Source organism: Fusarium poae, chromosome 1 (assembly GCF_019609905.1).
Source record: "Fusarium poae strain DAOMC 252244 chromosome 1, whole genome shotgun sequence".
NCBI classification, from domain to species: Eukaryota; Fungi; Ascomycota; class Sordariomycetes; order Hypocreales; family Nectriaceae; genus Fusarium; species Fusarium poae.
Window position 1 is genome coordinate 11,005,387 of NC_058399.1, and position 14,066 is coordinate 11,019,452.

The following is a 14,066-nucleotide window of genomic DNA, read 5'->3' on the forward strand; positions in this document are numbered from 1 at the left end:
AGACAGGGATACGAAATGTGGCCGACCATTAACGCTCAGCTGTCGATGTGCAACGACCAATGATACCAATGGCCAACTTCAAGGCTTCAACGAAAAGCGTAGCATAAATTTCGATCCTGAAAACAATGAGATCGCTACAACTATGTTCGTCGCTCAATTGAGAACGCGATCAAGTTCAATCACAGGTGCGGCTGAATAATTACGGGTCATGAGTTGACCACTCGATTCAGCTGTCAGCACAGCCTCAAATGAGATTAGACCAGGCTGCCTCTTGATGCCGCCTATTCTTCAATCTTTCATCTTCAATCAACAATGGCTGATCCTCTCAGTGTCGCCGCTTCCATCGCTGGCCTCATCTCCATCACCGTCGAGGCCGCCAAGTTTCTCAGGCCGTACGTTTCCGCCGCGAAAGAGACTCCACCAGTCGCCGCTCACGTCTACTCGGAAGTGCAGAGCATTGAAATTATCCTAAGTGGGCTTCAAAACGTGACCAACAACCTATCTTCTGTTCATGCCCGAAATGCCGCATTGATTGGTGTCAATCAAGTCATCACCGTTCTTACAGATGGTGTTCTTCTTTTCTCCGATCTCCAAGAAGAGCTGCGGTCGCTGTCGCCTAAAAATGAGAATGAGGGGATCCCAATTCGGACAAGATTGCGATGGGTGCGCAAGGAGAGCACTTTCACTGCACTTCTCACCAGATTGCAGGGCTTCAAAAGCTCAATGACACTTGTTTTGATGATTCTTAAAAGGTTTGACTCGCCTATATTCACCTTTGCCAGTCTTTTGAGCCCTAATAACTTATTTTTAGCGACTCCGACCGATCAGCAACCCAGCACCACGAGCAACTCTCATCCAATGTTAACCTTCTCCTAGAAAGCAATCACTCTTTATCCCGTCGCTTACTGAATCTAGAAGAATCTCTGGATTCACAAACCATTGCTTCGAGACGAATGAGTTTCTTAACACTTACTGATGTTACCCCACAAAATATCGGATCCGAAAAATCACAGCCATCGATTACTGAAACGGACTCGACCATTGACATATCCAAATTCGATTTTGAAGATGATTTGGAGGCTTCGCGAGCATACCGTCGCGCACAGCGGGATACCATGGACTTTTCGTTTCGAAGCTCGATTGCACGATCTGACTCCTGGTCGGTATTCTCTGGCATGAGCCTTGGTGACATCTCCATCATGTCGGTCATTGCACTGCCAGTATATCAAGATGATCTTACCAATGCCCAATACTACGATTTTGGAAACGAAACGGTTGTTGTTGATGAAGAACCTCAACCCGTAGCCGACAGACCTTTACTGGTTGACTGTCTCCACATCTTACAGAAACTACGTCAACTCCCGGGGATTGACGAATATCTCAATGAAGCTGATGGCTGTGAAGACACATTCCATGCTTTCTGGGCTATCTTACGTCGCGGTTATCCACTCATTGTCCTACTACAACCTTTGGACTCAGAAATAGGCATTGGGACAGATAAGATCATCTACTTTCACAGACCATTAACCGGATGGAACTATAACAATCATTCTTCCGCTTCAAAAGCTGCCATTGCTTGGTTTATTCAATATTGTCATAAAGTTCTCGAAATAGAGACAAGCCGCCTATTCACGGTTACAGACCTCGTAGGAAACAGCCCTCATCAATTCTCAAAGGTCTCTCAAATTGCGCTTCCCGTCTCTGAAAGGTGGCTGACTTATTCTCAGGTTATATCTGTGGTATCATTACTTGTTGAAAGATTGGTAGCTGCCGGTGTTGTGGTCGACAACGATAGATCTACAACTTACAGTCACTTTCAACTACATGGTGACTCAACAGAGGCTGTGGAAGAGTTCCTCTCAGAGCAACGCCATCTGGTTGATCAAATGATGGAACTCGCCAACATAAAATCTCAACTGGACAGCTACGGCTTCCCCAGTGATGATTTGGCCGATGTTTTCGGCCGAGTTGAAATTCTGGTCGACCTCCACATTGAGATGCTGGTAAAAATGGAACGAAACCTTTTTGTGCCTCAAGCAGAGAACAAATGGCATCCAGTATTTGCACTGTACTCTTTAGAGGTCCAAGCAGAGGCATTGTTTATCGCTAATGAGGTGTCGGCCAGGAGCAAGATACGTTCCTGGCTTGAAGAAAAGCGATTCAAGGGCGGTGAAGATTCGATTAATCTATTGACACAGTGTTTGAAAATTATACCACTTCCAGGTCAAAGAGTAGCGAAATACTTTTCATTTCTCGAGGTATGATAAATGGTGTAAAAATTATTCATACATCTGCTAACGCATGGTAGTACCTCGGAAGCCAAGAATCTATCAACACAACACGGATTAAAGATATCATGATGGCCAAGGGATCACTTCATCAAGCGGGAGCAACTATAGAAGAGGATGTCAAGAATGAGGAAAATCGAGAGGTTCTAAAAGACTTGGACAATCGTATCGAAGATTGGAAAGGACACAAGCTCGACCAATTTGGCAACTTGCTTCTTTTTGATACACTCAGTATCACCAAGGGCAAAGTAACCCACCCGGTAAGTTCTTTCGTTCAAACGTGGGAGACCATTGACTTAGATTGTGACAGTACCGCGCGTATCTTTTCCAACAAATATTCATCCTCTGTAAAGAAGTGAAACCCAGTGTAACTTCACGAACAGGGTTCCTGTTCAGGAAGAAGGTCGTTCCCACACTTCAACAGACAAAACTGCAACTGAAAGGAAGAATCTTCTCAACTAACATAACTGATGTCGTAACTATATCAAAGTCTGGTATGATTGACTCCGTCGTATTTTATTATTGTCTTTTTGTTAACCCTTTTAGGATCTCATATGTGCAGAGTGATGTGGAGAGGATCTGATGATGATGGCGGCTCAAATAATTTCACTATAAACTTTGTCAAGGAGTCTCAGATGTTGCTATGGTCTTTGAAACTGGACGAAATCAGACAAAAGATAAGTAAGACAGATACAGCATGGATATGAGATGGTACTAGCAATTCCGTGTATTTCTTGTACAATATCTAATTGAGACTAGGTGGTTTACGCTGATATCAAGATATGTCTAAAACAAAAACATTCTAAGCTCTGAGGCCAAAAGTGACCTGACGTTCAGTCATCATCAAGACAAACATTTGTGACGCCGGCCTGGATGTTCCGACGCAGTCGAGCGTACTGCCAAGTTCTAACGCTAATAAAGAGGTCAGCACACCGCCAAGCTGAAAAAGGTGGAAAGGAAAATAAGAATTTGAGTAAGAGAATACTTACACGAAGCGTTATCTTGATGTTGATTGTTGTACCACTTGTAGAGGATGTAGCCAGTCGGAGGAAGGGCGACAATCAGGGCCACAATGCCGACAATGGCTTCGATGTTCATGACACTCTGTGATGTTTGACGAATCCCAGGTACGAGCAAAAGGTGATTACTGCGTGTATGGAACTTGAGGCTTCAGGGTATGTGTGTGAAGGTAGCTGTTGTTGTATAATGGTGTAATAGAAATGAATGGTAATAGGTATTTCTGTGATTTGTAGTCTTCTGGTGCTTAGACTACTGATAGAGATGTCACATTGTCAGTTGAAGGAGGTGGAATGGATAGAGAAGTTATAATCCCATACTTAGCAGGGTCCGTATGTTCCCATCATTGTCCTAGATGCCCGTGAGTAGTGCTTTTCATTCTGATTTTTTTGGTAACGGCCAATAATTCACCTTCGGGATGTTATTTCGTTATGCATGGGTGATTGCAGAGCTCACACTCTGGAGAAAGCCAATGAACTATGAGGTACAGCAGTGCTGGTCGCACGGGTAGAAAGGCACATTACTTGGTGGATGTTGATTTGCTGTTGACAATATTGAGACCTCAGTGGAGTTTTTTAGTTTGGAACTGACCAATTGTATCTCATCTGTCTGGTGTGTTCCTGTTCCCTGTCATCCTGCACAAGGGTAAGCTGACAAGCTGTGGTGGCTTCGTTCGTTGAGGTTTTGGAAAACACGAATCAACAGCCAGGACGTTGCGTCACCAGATAACGCTTATGGTATTTGTATAAACCTCCTTGGCAAGCCACCCCAGATTTCGGTAAAGGCCAATCATATAAGACAACCCAGAGCCTGATTGACCGATCGAATGAATACAAATATGCAGAACCACCCAACACTTTCTCCATTTCCCCACTGAGCTATACAACTTCTGAACTTGGCCAATCCAAAATCAAGACAATGTCTGGTTTTCTTTTTCCCCAACTTGAATTCCAGCAACATCCAATAAGCACACGGAGTACTCTACACGGCAAAGCCACCATCAACGTGCTACAGACGAAAGTAGCAAGCAAGAAACTTGCACAGCCAGATCCAAGAAACACGCGATGAACCGAATATCCAAACGCCGATCGAATATTCGGTCTGATGATTGGAAGATTATAAGACGTCATCTGGACAAACGCAAAGACAGGCAGTCTACTGTCTATCTCAATGGAAAGGCCCTCTCGTCCGAGAAGGTACAGCGAGGAGTATATCGCAATTTTCCCACAGCTATTGAGAGAATACAGCCAGGCAAGACCTACCCGCTCTCGATCTTTATCAAGACTAACAATAAAGCAGAGCCTTGCCCGCCATTGCCAGAGGGTATTACCATCAGCACGCCACCACAATCGCCGACCCAACCACAGTCAGTGACCCAACCATATGATGGGATGTACACTCTTCCAAAGGATTTGCCGTCTTTTCTTTTGAGGACCTCCGTCGATAGTCTGAAATCGAGAAAAGCAGGCGGAGAGTCTAACAGGCCCACAACACCCTCCAGTACTTTGGAGTTTGTCCGATCAATACTTCCTTTCGAAGAAAGAGAAGACTTTATGTCGCCAGATTATACCCAAACAGTCTGCAACGAGCTTCGAAAGACAATGCCAGAACGATTCGAAGGCGAGCTTGAGCTGATTGTGAACCGATTGCTGGAACCTAATCTGGATCAAATCGTCGGGTTTGCGGCCGAAAGGTTCATTAACAAACAACTGTCGCTCGAGGAGGTGCAACGCCTTCTCAGGTTGTTAGAGACCACAGGGTATGATAGCTACATTCTTTTCTGTCTTCAAGCGAGAGGAACGGCGACGAAACGTCTAGCAACAGCGATTCTTGGAGCCGCATTACTGAACAACAACGAGCACTTTGTCCGCATAGCTCTCGATCATGGAGCAGACCCAAATTGTGGTGTTCAGGGCCGGACAACTCTGGCCATTGCCACTCAAGATCCAGAAAAATCCCAACTAGTCTTTCTGCTCGTTAATGCAGGAGCTAGACCTGGACGAGAAGATATCCATCAAGTTGCTCGGCGTGGAGATATTGGCTTGGTCGAACTCCTCGTTCCTAGGGCTGCCTGGCCCGATTTGGGAGAGTTAGTACGAATTGCTGCACGTCGTGGAGACCTAGCGCTTTTTTACTCTCTGATCAAGCTTGGGGTAACCCGTGAGAATTGGAACATATATCCCGAAAGCGAGAAACCTTTGAGTCTGGCGCTTCTAGAACACCATTTTGAATTTGCACGGCTTCTTATCGATTGGGAGCCGCCCAATGGCGATCATATTCCATGTCTAATGCTAATGATAGAACGCGGGGACATATTGGCAGTAGACTTCTTGATTCGACATGGAGTAGATATAAACGCTGTCATGCGCTATACAATGGACACAGCTTTATCTTTGAGTATAAGAAAAGGCAAGAAAGACATTATTCAGCTACTCCTACGATCCGTCACTGGGGTCGATGGTCCATGTTTTGTACCACAGCGCGAGACAACAGGAACTGATGGTGTGTCCATCCAGACTGCCCTCGAACATGCAGTGCGCAGCGGATCAATCGAAATGACCCAGCTCTTATTATCAATGGGGGCAAAAGCCAATCGATCCGATAACACTTCGTTTCCGCTTGGTTTGGCCGTGCAGAAATCTCCCAATTTAATTCCAGTTCTCCTTCGAGCTGGTGCAGATATGTCCAACATGTTCGAATCTACTTCTTCAGCATGGGAAACCAGTGGTGCAACAATGCTTGAGGTGGCCGTTGAATCTGCTATTAAAAGTGGCAGTCTTGATGTCGTTGAGATCGTTTTGCGTTTGGGCGCCCCGGTAAACAGAGTTATACCGGACCATCATATGCCTTCTGCTCTCCAGCTAGCAGTGACTCAAGATATAGAACACAAACCTCTGGGCAAATTGAGTGAAGCCCTTACGGTGGATCTCGTCAAACTGCTCCTACAATGGGGTGCTGATTTTCACATTCCTGAATTCTTGTATCGCGGATTAATGCGTAACAACACCAGAAACTATAGGGACTGGGCACTACGTGAGGCTGTTGGGATGACAATTGTGCAGTCCGCAGCGGCGCAGGGCCGAACAGCTCTAGTCAGGCTGCTCGTTAGTGCTGGTGCAAGTTGCAATGCGCCGGCAGGAAAGAACGGCCTCACGGCAATCCAAGCAGCCGCCCAGTTTGGAGATGCAGAAATGGTCGAATACCTGATACAATCAGGTGCCGACGTGAATGCACCCTCCGTTTCAAAATATGATATACCTGCACTTGTCGCGGCGGTGGCCAAAGGAAACTTGAAATCAACTTCACTACTGCTTGAGGCTGGAGCAGACGCAAATGCCTCCGGAATGGTCAATCGTTCTGGAGGTAGTTGGAAGATGACGGCGTTACAGACAGCAGCATGTCAGCCTGAAAGTTGCACATCTTCAGATAATGATCCAACCCTTAGGCTGAAGATGCTTAAACTACTGCTTAACGCCGACGCTAACGCACAGACACCTCGATTCACGGACTCCATGCACGATAAGACTTCGCTCGGCTGGGCTGTTTTCTGGGACGATATCGATGCCACAAAACTACTGCGTAACTACGGGGCCCGTTTAGACCCTGCCGAGAGGTTAACATTTGAAGGCTATGATAATAGAGGCTCATCCGAGATATGGTATCTTCTGGGAAAAGCCTGTTGCGAAGATGCAAGACGATCTCGAGACACCGGCAGCTGCAGATGTGACGACTTTCAAAGCCAGATGAGAATTACCCAGGACCCTCCCCTTTTCTCTGCTACCCATGCAGGAAACGATATCAGCATGCACCAGCTGCTTGAAATTGGCCAAGACGGATTTCCTTGCTGTATCCACTCGGCCACGTCGCAAGGTAATTTAGTCAAGGTGAATCATTTGTTAGATCACGGCGCAGATGTCAATGCGGTATGCAGTAAGACCTATATGCAACCATTGCAAATAGCGGCGAGGAAAGGCTATGTTACTATAGCCCACAGGCTGATCCAAGCAGGTGCTATTCCGGCAATGGCACTCAGGGAAGCAAAATTGCATGCCAGGGCTGACATATGCCACCTGTTTGGGGCCGAGGGATTTCACATTTAACTACAAAATAATCTTCATGGAACATCTAAAAGGTAAAAAAAATACTTTCTAGGAATATTGACATTGTGGTTCATGAGTCTAAAAGGTTAATGATTGAGACATGTAGTGAGGCACAAAGGTTTATCGACATTCCACAATCAATCCTTTTGACAAACGATATTCGAAGATCAAAAAATGTAAATAAGCCCTGTAGAAGACTGCACTTGGCTTGTACTAAATTTAAGTTCTGAGCATGATCAAAAGATATATGTACAACGGGCTTGGGGTAATAATATAGGGTAGGTATGGGTCTGATGATGACAGGGTGTCTGTATGATCCCTGTACTTTATGGAGACCTCTCTAAATAAACATGGTTGCGATTGGGAAAGATGCTTGTCGACTAGACTAGGTAGTGTAGATCCCCAAGCTTGTATTGGTCGGAAAATGATGTAGAGTTTCGCCAAGTCAATATTAACGACTCTGCCGTGTCAAGAGGGTCCAAGCAAGCTCAGCAAGCTCAGCACGTTGGTCGTTGAGTTCAGTCAGAGGATGATCTTGTAGACACGCTCCAGGTGTGATAGCGTCCGAAAAATAGTGTAGCAGGTAAGCAAGAGTACACAATCCGTACCTAGCTTCCTTTGTTCTCGGCCCGTACCGCCTACACTATTTTGGCTTACTGGTAGTTGCAAATCAGGTTGTCAATGACCATTGGAAAAAAGGGACAAGTGGCAGGAAAAGTCAATTGGAGCTGCTTATCATTACCTAATCTGTACTAACAATACAGGGGTAGATGTCAAAAACCCGGGATGATAACAGCTGAACTGCAAGGCAATGGGTCGCTTGACCGCAATGACAATGGATTGACACAACTAGAGAACAACATAATCTCCTCTCAACCTCGTTTATATTTTGCGACTCTTCTCCTGTTCTGAGCAAACATTTTCGTAATTAACGTAATTCTAAGAGGGAACCTCAATCAGTGACCGAAACACCGCCCCACGCTGATGACCCTGTCGGAGACAGGGAAAAAATGTTTTTGATCCATGTTGTAATTCGCACCTTCTATTTTATCTTGTTCTTCCCGTATCTCTCAGGCTTCGCCAAGGCTGCCAGTTTGCTGGAAGATGGAGATGACTTTAGCAATAATTTGGTCTCAGACCTTGCACCGTACGCTTTGGCCTACGATCTTGTTTGCCCTTCTTGCCTTGCTAACTTGAATGACAGATTACTGGCCTTATTTGGCGAAAGGGTCACAACTCAGTTCATGAGCCAGTCCACCGGCTGGGCCGATTGTATCGCCCTGGCTATGGCTCCAGTGGGTGTAATCACCATTATTGTCAGCGCAATTCGTGTGACGGGTCCCCGCTGGCTTAAAGCTGTCGTCGGACGAGCCAGAGAGAACGTTGCTGCCGCCGAACTCGAAGTCATGTCTTCAACGTCATCTGAAGCTTGTGAGTTATGGAATGGAAAGACAAGGGCTGTTGTGCGGTGCCCTGGTACAACCGAGAACTGCGAGTTCATTTGCATTTATCCCATTTCGATGCTAAAACAAGGGCAAAACAACCTCAAGAGTGTGCAAATCATGGATATCAGAAACGCCAAGAACCGCGACACACCTGACGATCTCAGTCACCAGGAGGTTCTACCAGGAACGCCTTCTCCCAACCAGCAGAAAAATAGCCTGATGACGCCAGCATCCGATGACACAATTATCATAACCCGCAATACAACACATCTAGCACCAAACATGACTCTCAATTGTAGCGCAGACGGAGAGCGTTGGCAGATGTGGGCTTGTGCCGTAGTGGGCATTATCATTCAGTCGGGCGTATTGATCTTTTTCGGCTTCTTGACCGAGTACAAAACACTGAGATTCGAGAAGGACGATATCCCAGTCGAAAATTATGCAATGCCCATGGCGGTCGTGGGTACCCTAGTCTTGAATCTGGGGATACTTGTTTGTGCACATGCCGTGGACGAAAGCAGCAGAGAAGAAGTTTTTGAGGTCACTCACAGTTCCGCTGCGGTGGCCATGGTCTGACTACAGAAGAAAACAAAAGTTAGTGAGCAGGATTTCGATTCGGCAGTAATCTACCCAACAATGAAGCGCTCCAGAGCCTATACATCCAAACGAATAATTGACAACGATGGAACCCAAACAGACGAGACACAAGATAATGGTTGGTGGTTAAAGTTTATGTCGACTACGGGGACTTTCATAAGTCTTATCGGCTTTTTCGTCCAGTTTATTGGCCTGAGGGGAATGCATTGGCTGGCAACAATCACGCAGCTAGGAGCGGTCATTATCATGACAATCTTGAGAGCAGTGGTTCGACGACACCTTGCCTCGGGGTTAGTAAGCCATGATTTGTGTGGCTCTACGGGCTTCGAGTTGGAATGGTTTGTCTCTTCCTTTTTGAACGAGAAGGGTATTCCTTGGATTCCTCAAGAACACTCGGAATCCCCCGACAAAGACGACAACAAACCAAACTCATCTGCATTTACTTTCGAAATGGAAACGAACACAACCGAGGTTGTCCAGAATGCCAATTCCGACGAAGAACAAAAAGATCCTGCCATCCGTTTGTTTCTTGAGGTTTCAACATTACGACAACCACAAGGAATTCTGGACTTAAGACGTCATCTCGGCGAATTGAGCAAATGGAAGGGTTCAGTCTCCAGGGAAGCACTAGCTGTCGCAAACGCTATTGAGAAAACTATGAGTTTTATTATGCCGTATTTGGAAAAAAGCGAAGCTAAGAAGGCCTTTACTTGGAAAATTAAAGTAAAGAGCAACAAGGAGCACCTCAGAAACAGCGACGACAACGACTCTGACTATGTCAAGATGAATGTCAAATACTCTCAGAACAATGGCTGGACAGCGTCTGTGGATGAAATAGAAGCCGCACTTTCACTTTGGCTCTACTCTATGAGAGATGTTCATGCCACTGGTAACATACAATCTGACTTTCCTTCTGGTAACGATCATTGGATACGTGGTAGCCCAGCGCAACAACAACGATGTCTACAAGTTCTCGGGCCAGCGAACAAGCTCTTGTTGCGAGATCTTACGTGGTGGATGCCCAAAGGGCTTGATGGGATTCTTGAAGCTCGAGTGAAGGATACAGACAACAATAACATTGAAGAGTTTCCTTACACCGTTAAAAGGGAGCGAGTAGGACACAGCGGTCAAAGGTGGCCCAAACGGGAAAGAAACGAGAAGCCATTGACTGAGGACCTTTCGTATTGGGATTGGAATCCAGCAACATATCACGCTCGCCATGACACAGATGTTAAGCAAGAGGAGGGTGACGATCAAACTCAAAGCGAGAGTGACCATGAGACTCAGGCAGAACATAACAACCTAGACAATCAGCAGCAACCGCCACAAGATTCCTCTCGTTGGCTAGCGGTGGAATTACAAGATCCCCTAGAGAGACTTTACGCCAAGGAACTATTTTCTGCTTTCATTTGGGCGGTGGCAACACACCTGGGAGAATCGACCATCAGCCGACAACTGCAAGCAAGAATACAGCCGAGCAGTGGCACAGGGCCAGACGCGTGGAAGACCTTCTCATTGGCGAACGATGAGCTCTCGCGTTTTGTACAAAATCTAACAGATCTGAATCTGTGGACCGAACAGGAGGTATGGTGTAGTATCATTCCAGCCCTCAGCGCTACAGACAACCTCCCAGGTCTGAATGCTGTTATCGAGATGGCGCAAAAGAATGCAGTTGAACCGGAGATGGATCTCGCCTGGGGACAGGCAGGATCAGCATACCGGTGGCTTTTCGATATCGGTATGTCATCCCCTCAAACAAGCCATATATATGTCAAATCTACCGCTATTTTGTGGAGGTTTCATCAACGACTCTCGGGCTCTGAGAGTCCCCACATTAATGAGACATATCATGAGAGAGGAGGTGCATTGAAAGAGGAATTGGCGGAAGTGCAAAAAGCTTTGGCACGGCAAGAAAAACACAACCAAGCCTTGAAAAACACGTTGTGTCGCTTTTTTAATATCCACCAGAATTTAGCGAATCTCGTTAAGGATTCTAAAGTCCAGCTGCCTGTATCTTTGCCGTTTCAGTTCGCTAAAATATGGTACAAGAACCAAACGCCAGGACGCCGTGTCTATGGGGCATTTCAAAGACCAGGGGACATCTTCGACAGGACCCAATTACATCATGTGATGCGAAGCGAGTTCTTTGACCACGAACAACTGAAAATTCAGGGTATAAAGTCGCGATGGCGAGGGCTCGACCTCTGGGACGATAAACCAGACATGCGTGAAGACTACATTCGATATATGAAGCCGGCAGCGACAGAAGTATACAGCCTTGACCTTTACCCGTTGCGGTTACTTGAAAACCTCTCTTCGGCCATATTCCTTCCAGTTCAAACAATTGAATTTCTGCTGGATAACGGAGCAGACCCCAATGCTCGAGACCTAGATCATTGGACCCCACTTCACTATGCTTGCCATATCACTAAACGGGATGGTTATGGACAAAACCTTTACTGTTACCATATGAGATACAATACGAGAGTCGCCACTCTTATCGCAAACAAGGCCGACGTCAATGCGAAAGGCCTCGATGGCAACACCCCTTTGCATTGTGCAACGATGTCAGACAAGCACTATTTGGTCGAGTTGCTTATCAAGGGCGGAGCTGATGTGAAGGCGGCCAACTTTGAGGGCCGAACGCCCCTTCATCTTGCTGCAATGGTAAATCACCCGAATATCATCTCTATGTTGGTCGACAAAGGCTCTGAGATAAATGCAAAAGACCAAGCCGGGAGGACGCCACTTCACCTGGCTACTATCTCAAGACAACTTGTTTGCATCGAACAGCTTGTTGAAAGTGGAGCAAAGCGGGATGTCGCAGACAACTATGCCGCAACACCACTTGACCTAGCCGTCCGGGACCATTTTTTAGCAGCCTTCAATGCCCTTAGCAGTCCTGATGCCCTGAGTCTCTCAGTGCGGAGGGCTATAGAGAAGGAGGATTTAAGTCGTATCTCTTATCTAATGGATCTGACTGATCGAGATTCATGGCCTCTACTAGACGAACATGGATGGACTCCATTCCATTATGCAGCTTATTTTGGATACATAAAGTCTCTCGACAGGATATTCGAGAAATCTATCGAACGAGAGTTTGATCCAGAAGTTATCCTTAAGGAGAGTACAGAGGGACAAACGGCCCTTTTTGGATGCAAGAAACACTCGGTGGCCACGATTATGAAGCACTTGAAGTCTTCGCCTTCACTGTTGAAGAGGTTGATGGATAAAAAAAACAGGGAAGGACATTCTGTACTTTGGGAAGCTATATACGAAGGACGGGACGAAGTGGCATCAATTCTTATCGAGGAAGGGGCTGATCTTCGAACTAGGTCCAACGATAACAAAAACATTTTGCATGCGTTGTCGGGAAATGCGTTTATGCAATTTATTTCCCCAGGAAATATGGAGAATCTCATAAACAAGATCAAACAGAAACAAAATTCGACTCAAATACTCCTCTACCTACTCCAGGAAAAACATGACGATGGGAGAACACCCTTAGATGAAGCAAGATGGAGAGATAGACCGGAAACTGAAAAAGTGCTGGAAGATTTGCTGGAAGAATGTAAACGAGAACTCAGGTCGCAAGGTACACTGGAAAACCCAGATGGTCAGGACTTTGAAAGAGTATAAGATTTTATGCTAGGGCATCAAACAGCATGTCGTCTATTATTCTGGGACATAGCATTGTTTCCCAATCATCAACAGGTGATAGCACTGCGCTTCTCGATTGTCATTTTTGTTCAGGCCTTGCCGTCAGGCCTCTGACGCGTGCTTACGCCCTGGCCAGCTGAACGTGATAGAAGATGCAGAAAGAAGCGCCATAACATGCCAAATGGTGTGAAGTAATGTTTCTGATGTGGTAGGTGTGGATAACGGCCTGTCCGATCAGGCACTCAACCTGTCAACAGTACCCAATCGGTACGTTGGTTCTATTTTCAAGCCCTTGGCCGGTTGCCTCTTCACTTGTAGGTACCCCGCTTCAATATCCGCCTTGATGAGCAAGCTGAAGTGATAGTAAAGACATAAGAAGAAGACTGCGGAGAACAATGAAGAAAGCGGCAATGATCTTTCGACCTACAAGAGAATCTCAACTATCGACTATGCAAAGGTGTTTGGGGACTTCAACCGTCATCCAACAACAACTAGTACCCCATATTTGTGGTATCACACGTCGAGCCCCGAGTGCGTCTAGCCCGGCATGACCTGTCACTGATCGATCACCTCAAATACGACAACAGTGTCGTGGATATGCTCAAAGGAACTTCCCTTCACCTATCCTTCACAACATGGAAGATGCCGCTTGACTGGGAAACCACAGGAGAGATAGACCAAGAGGTCTTCCTTCTCGAGGCAGTCGTATCGGTACAGGACAAGGGAACATGGGCGGCCAATATCGATGTTCTGGAGAGGGAAAGAGAAGGTATCGATACTCTCACGTTTACATGTGACTGCTCAGATCCTCATTTCCCGGCTGATGCTGATGCCGTTTCGCTTGATACATAGGAGGAGCTTCTTGACCCTCCTCCTTGTGTGGGAATCTTGAGAGCCAAAGACAACTGGGCGGCTCGTCTTGCAGCGGTCTCTATCTTGATTAACTATTGTTTGAAGAT

The 14,066-nt window shown here is 46.2% G+C and overlaps 1 protein-coding gene across 1 annotated transcript; it reads left to right on the plus strand.

Moving 5' to 3' along the window:
• Nucleotides 1-312: 312 nt before the first annotated feature.
• On the plus strand, nt 313-13,959 carry FPOAC1_003572 (uncharacterized protein; the record flags this gene model as incomplete). The annotated part of the gene is made up of 13 exons (XM_044848132.1): nt 313-752; nt 812-1,676; nt 1,728-2,258; nt 2,309-2,548; nt 3,630-3,666; nt 4,605-5,398; nt 5,786-7,175; nt 8,480-8,552; nt 8,610-9,309; nt 9,676-11,185; nt 11,423-11,445; nt 11,497-13,042; nt 13,649-13,959. The coding sequence occupies 13 exons, from the start codon at nt 313-315 to the stop codon at nt 13,957-13,959; spliced, it is 8,460 nt and encodes a 2,819-aa protein (XP_044714048.1).
• Between the last annotated feature and the right edge of the window lie 107 nt (nt 13,960-14,066).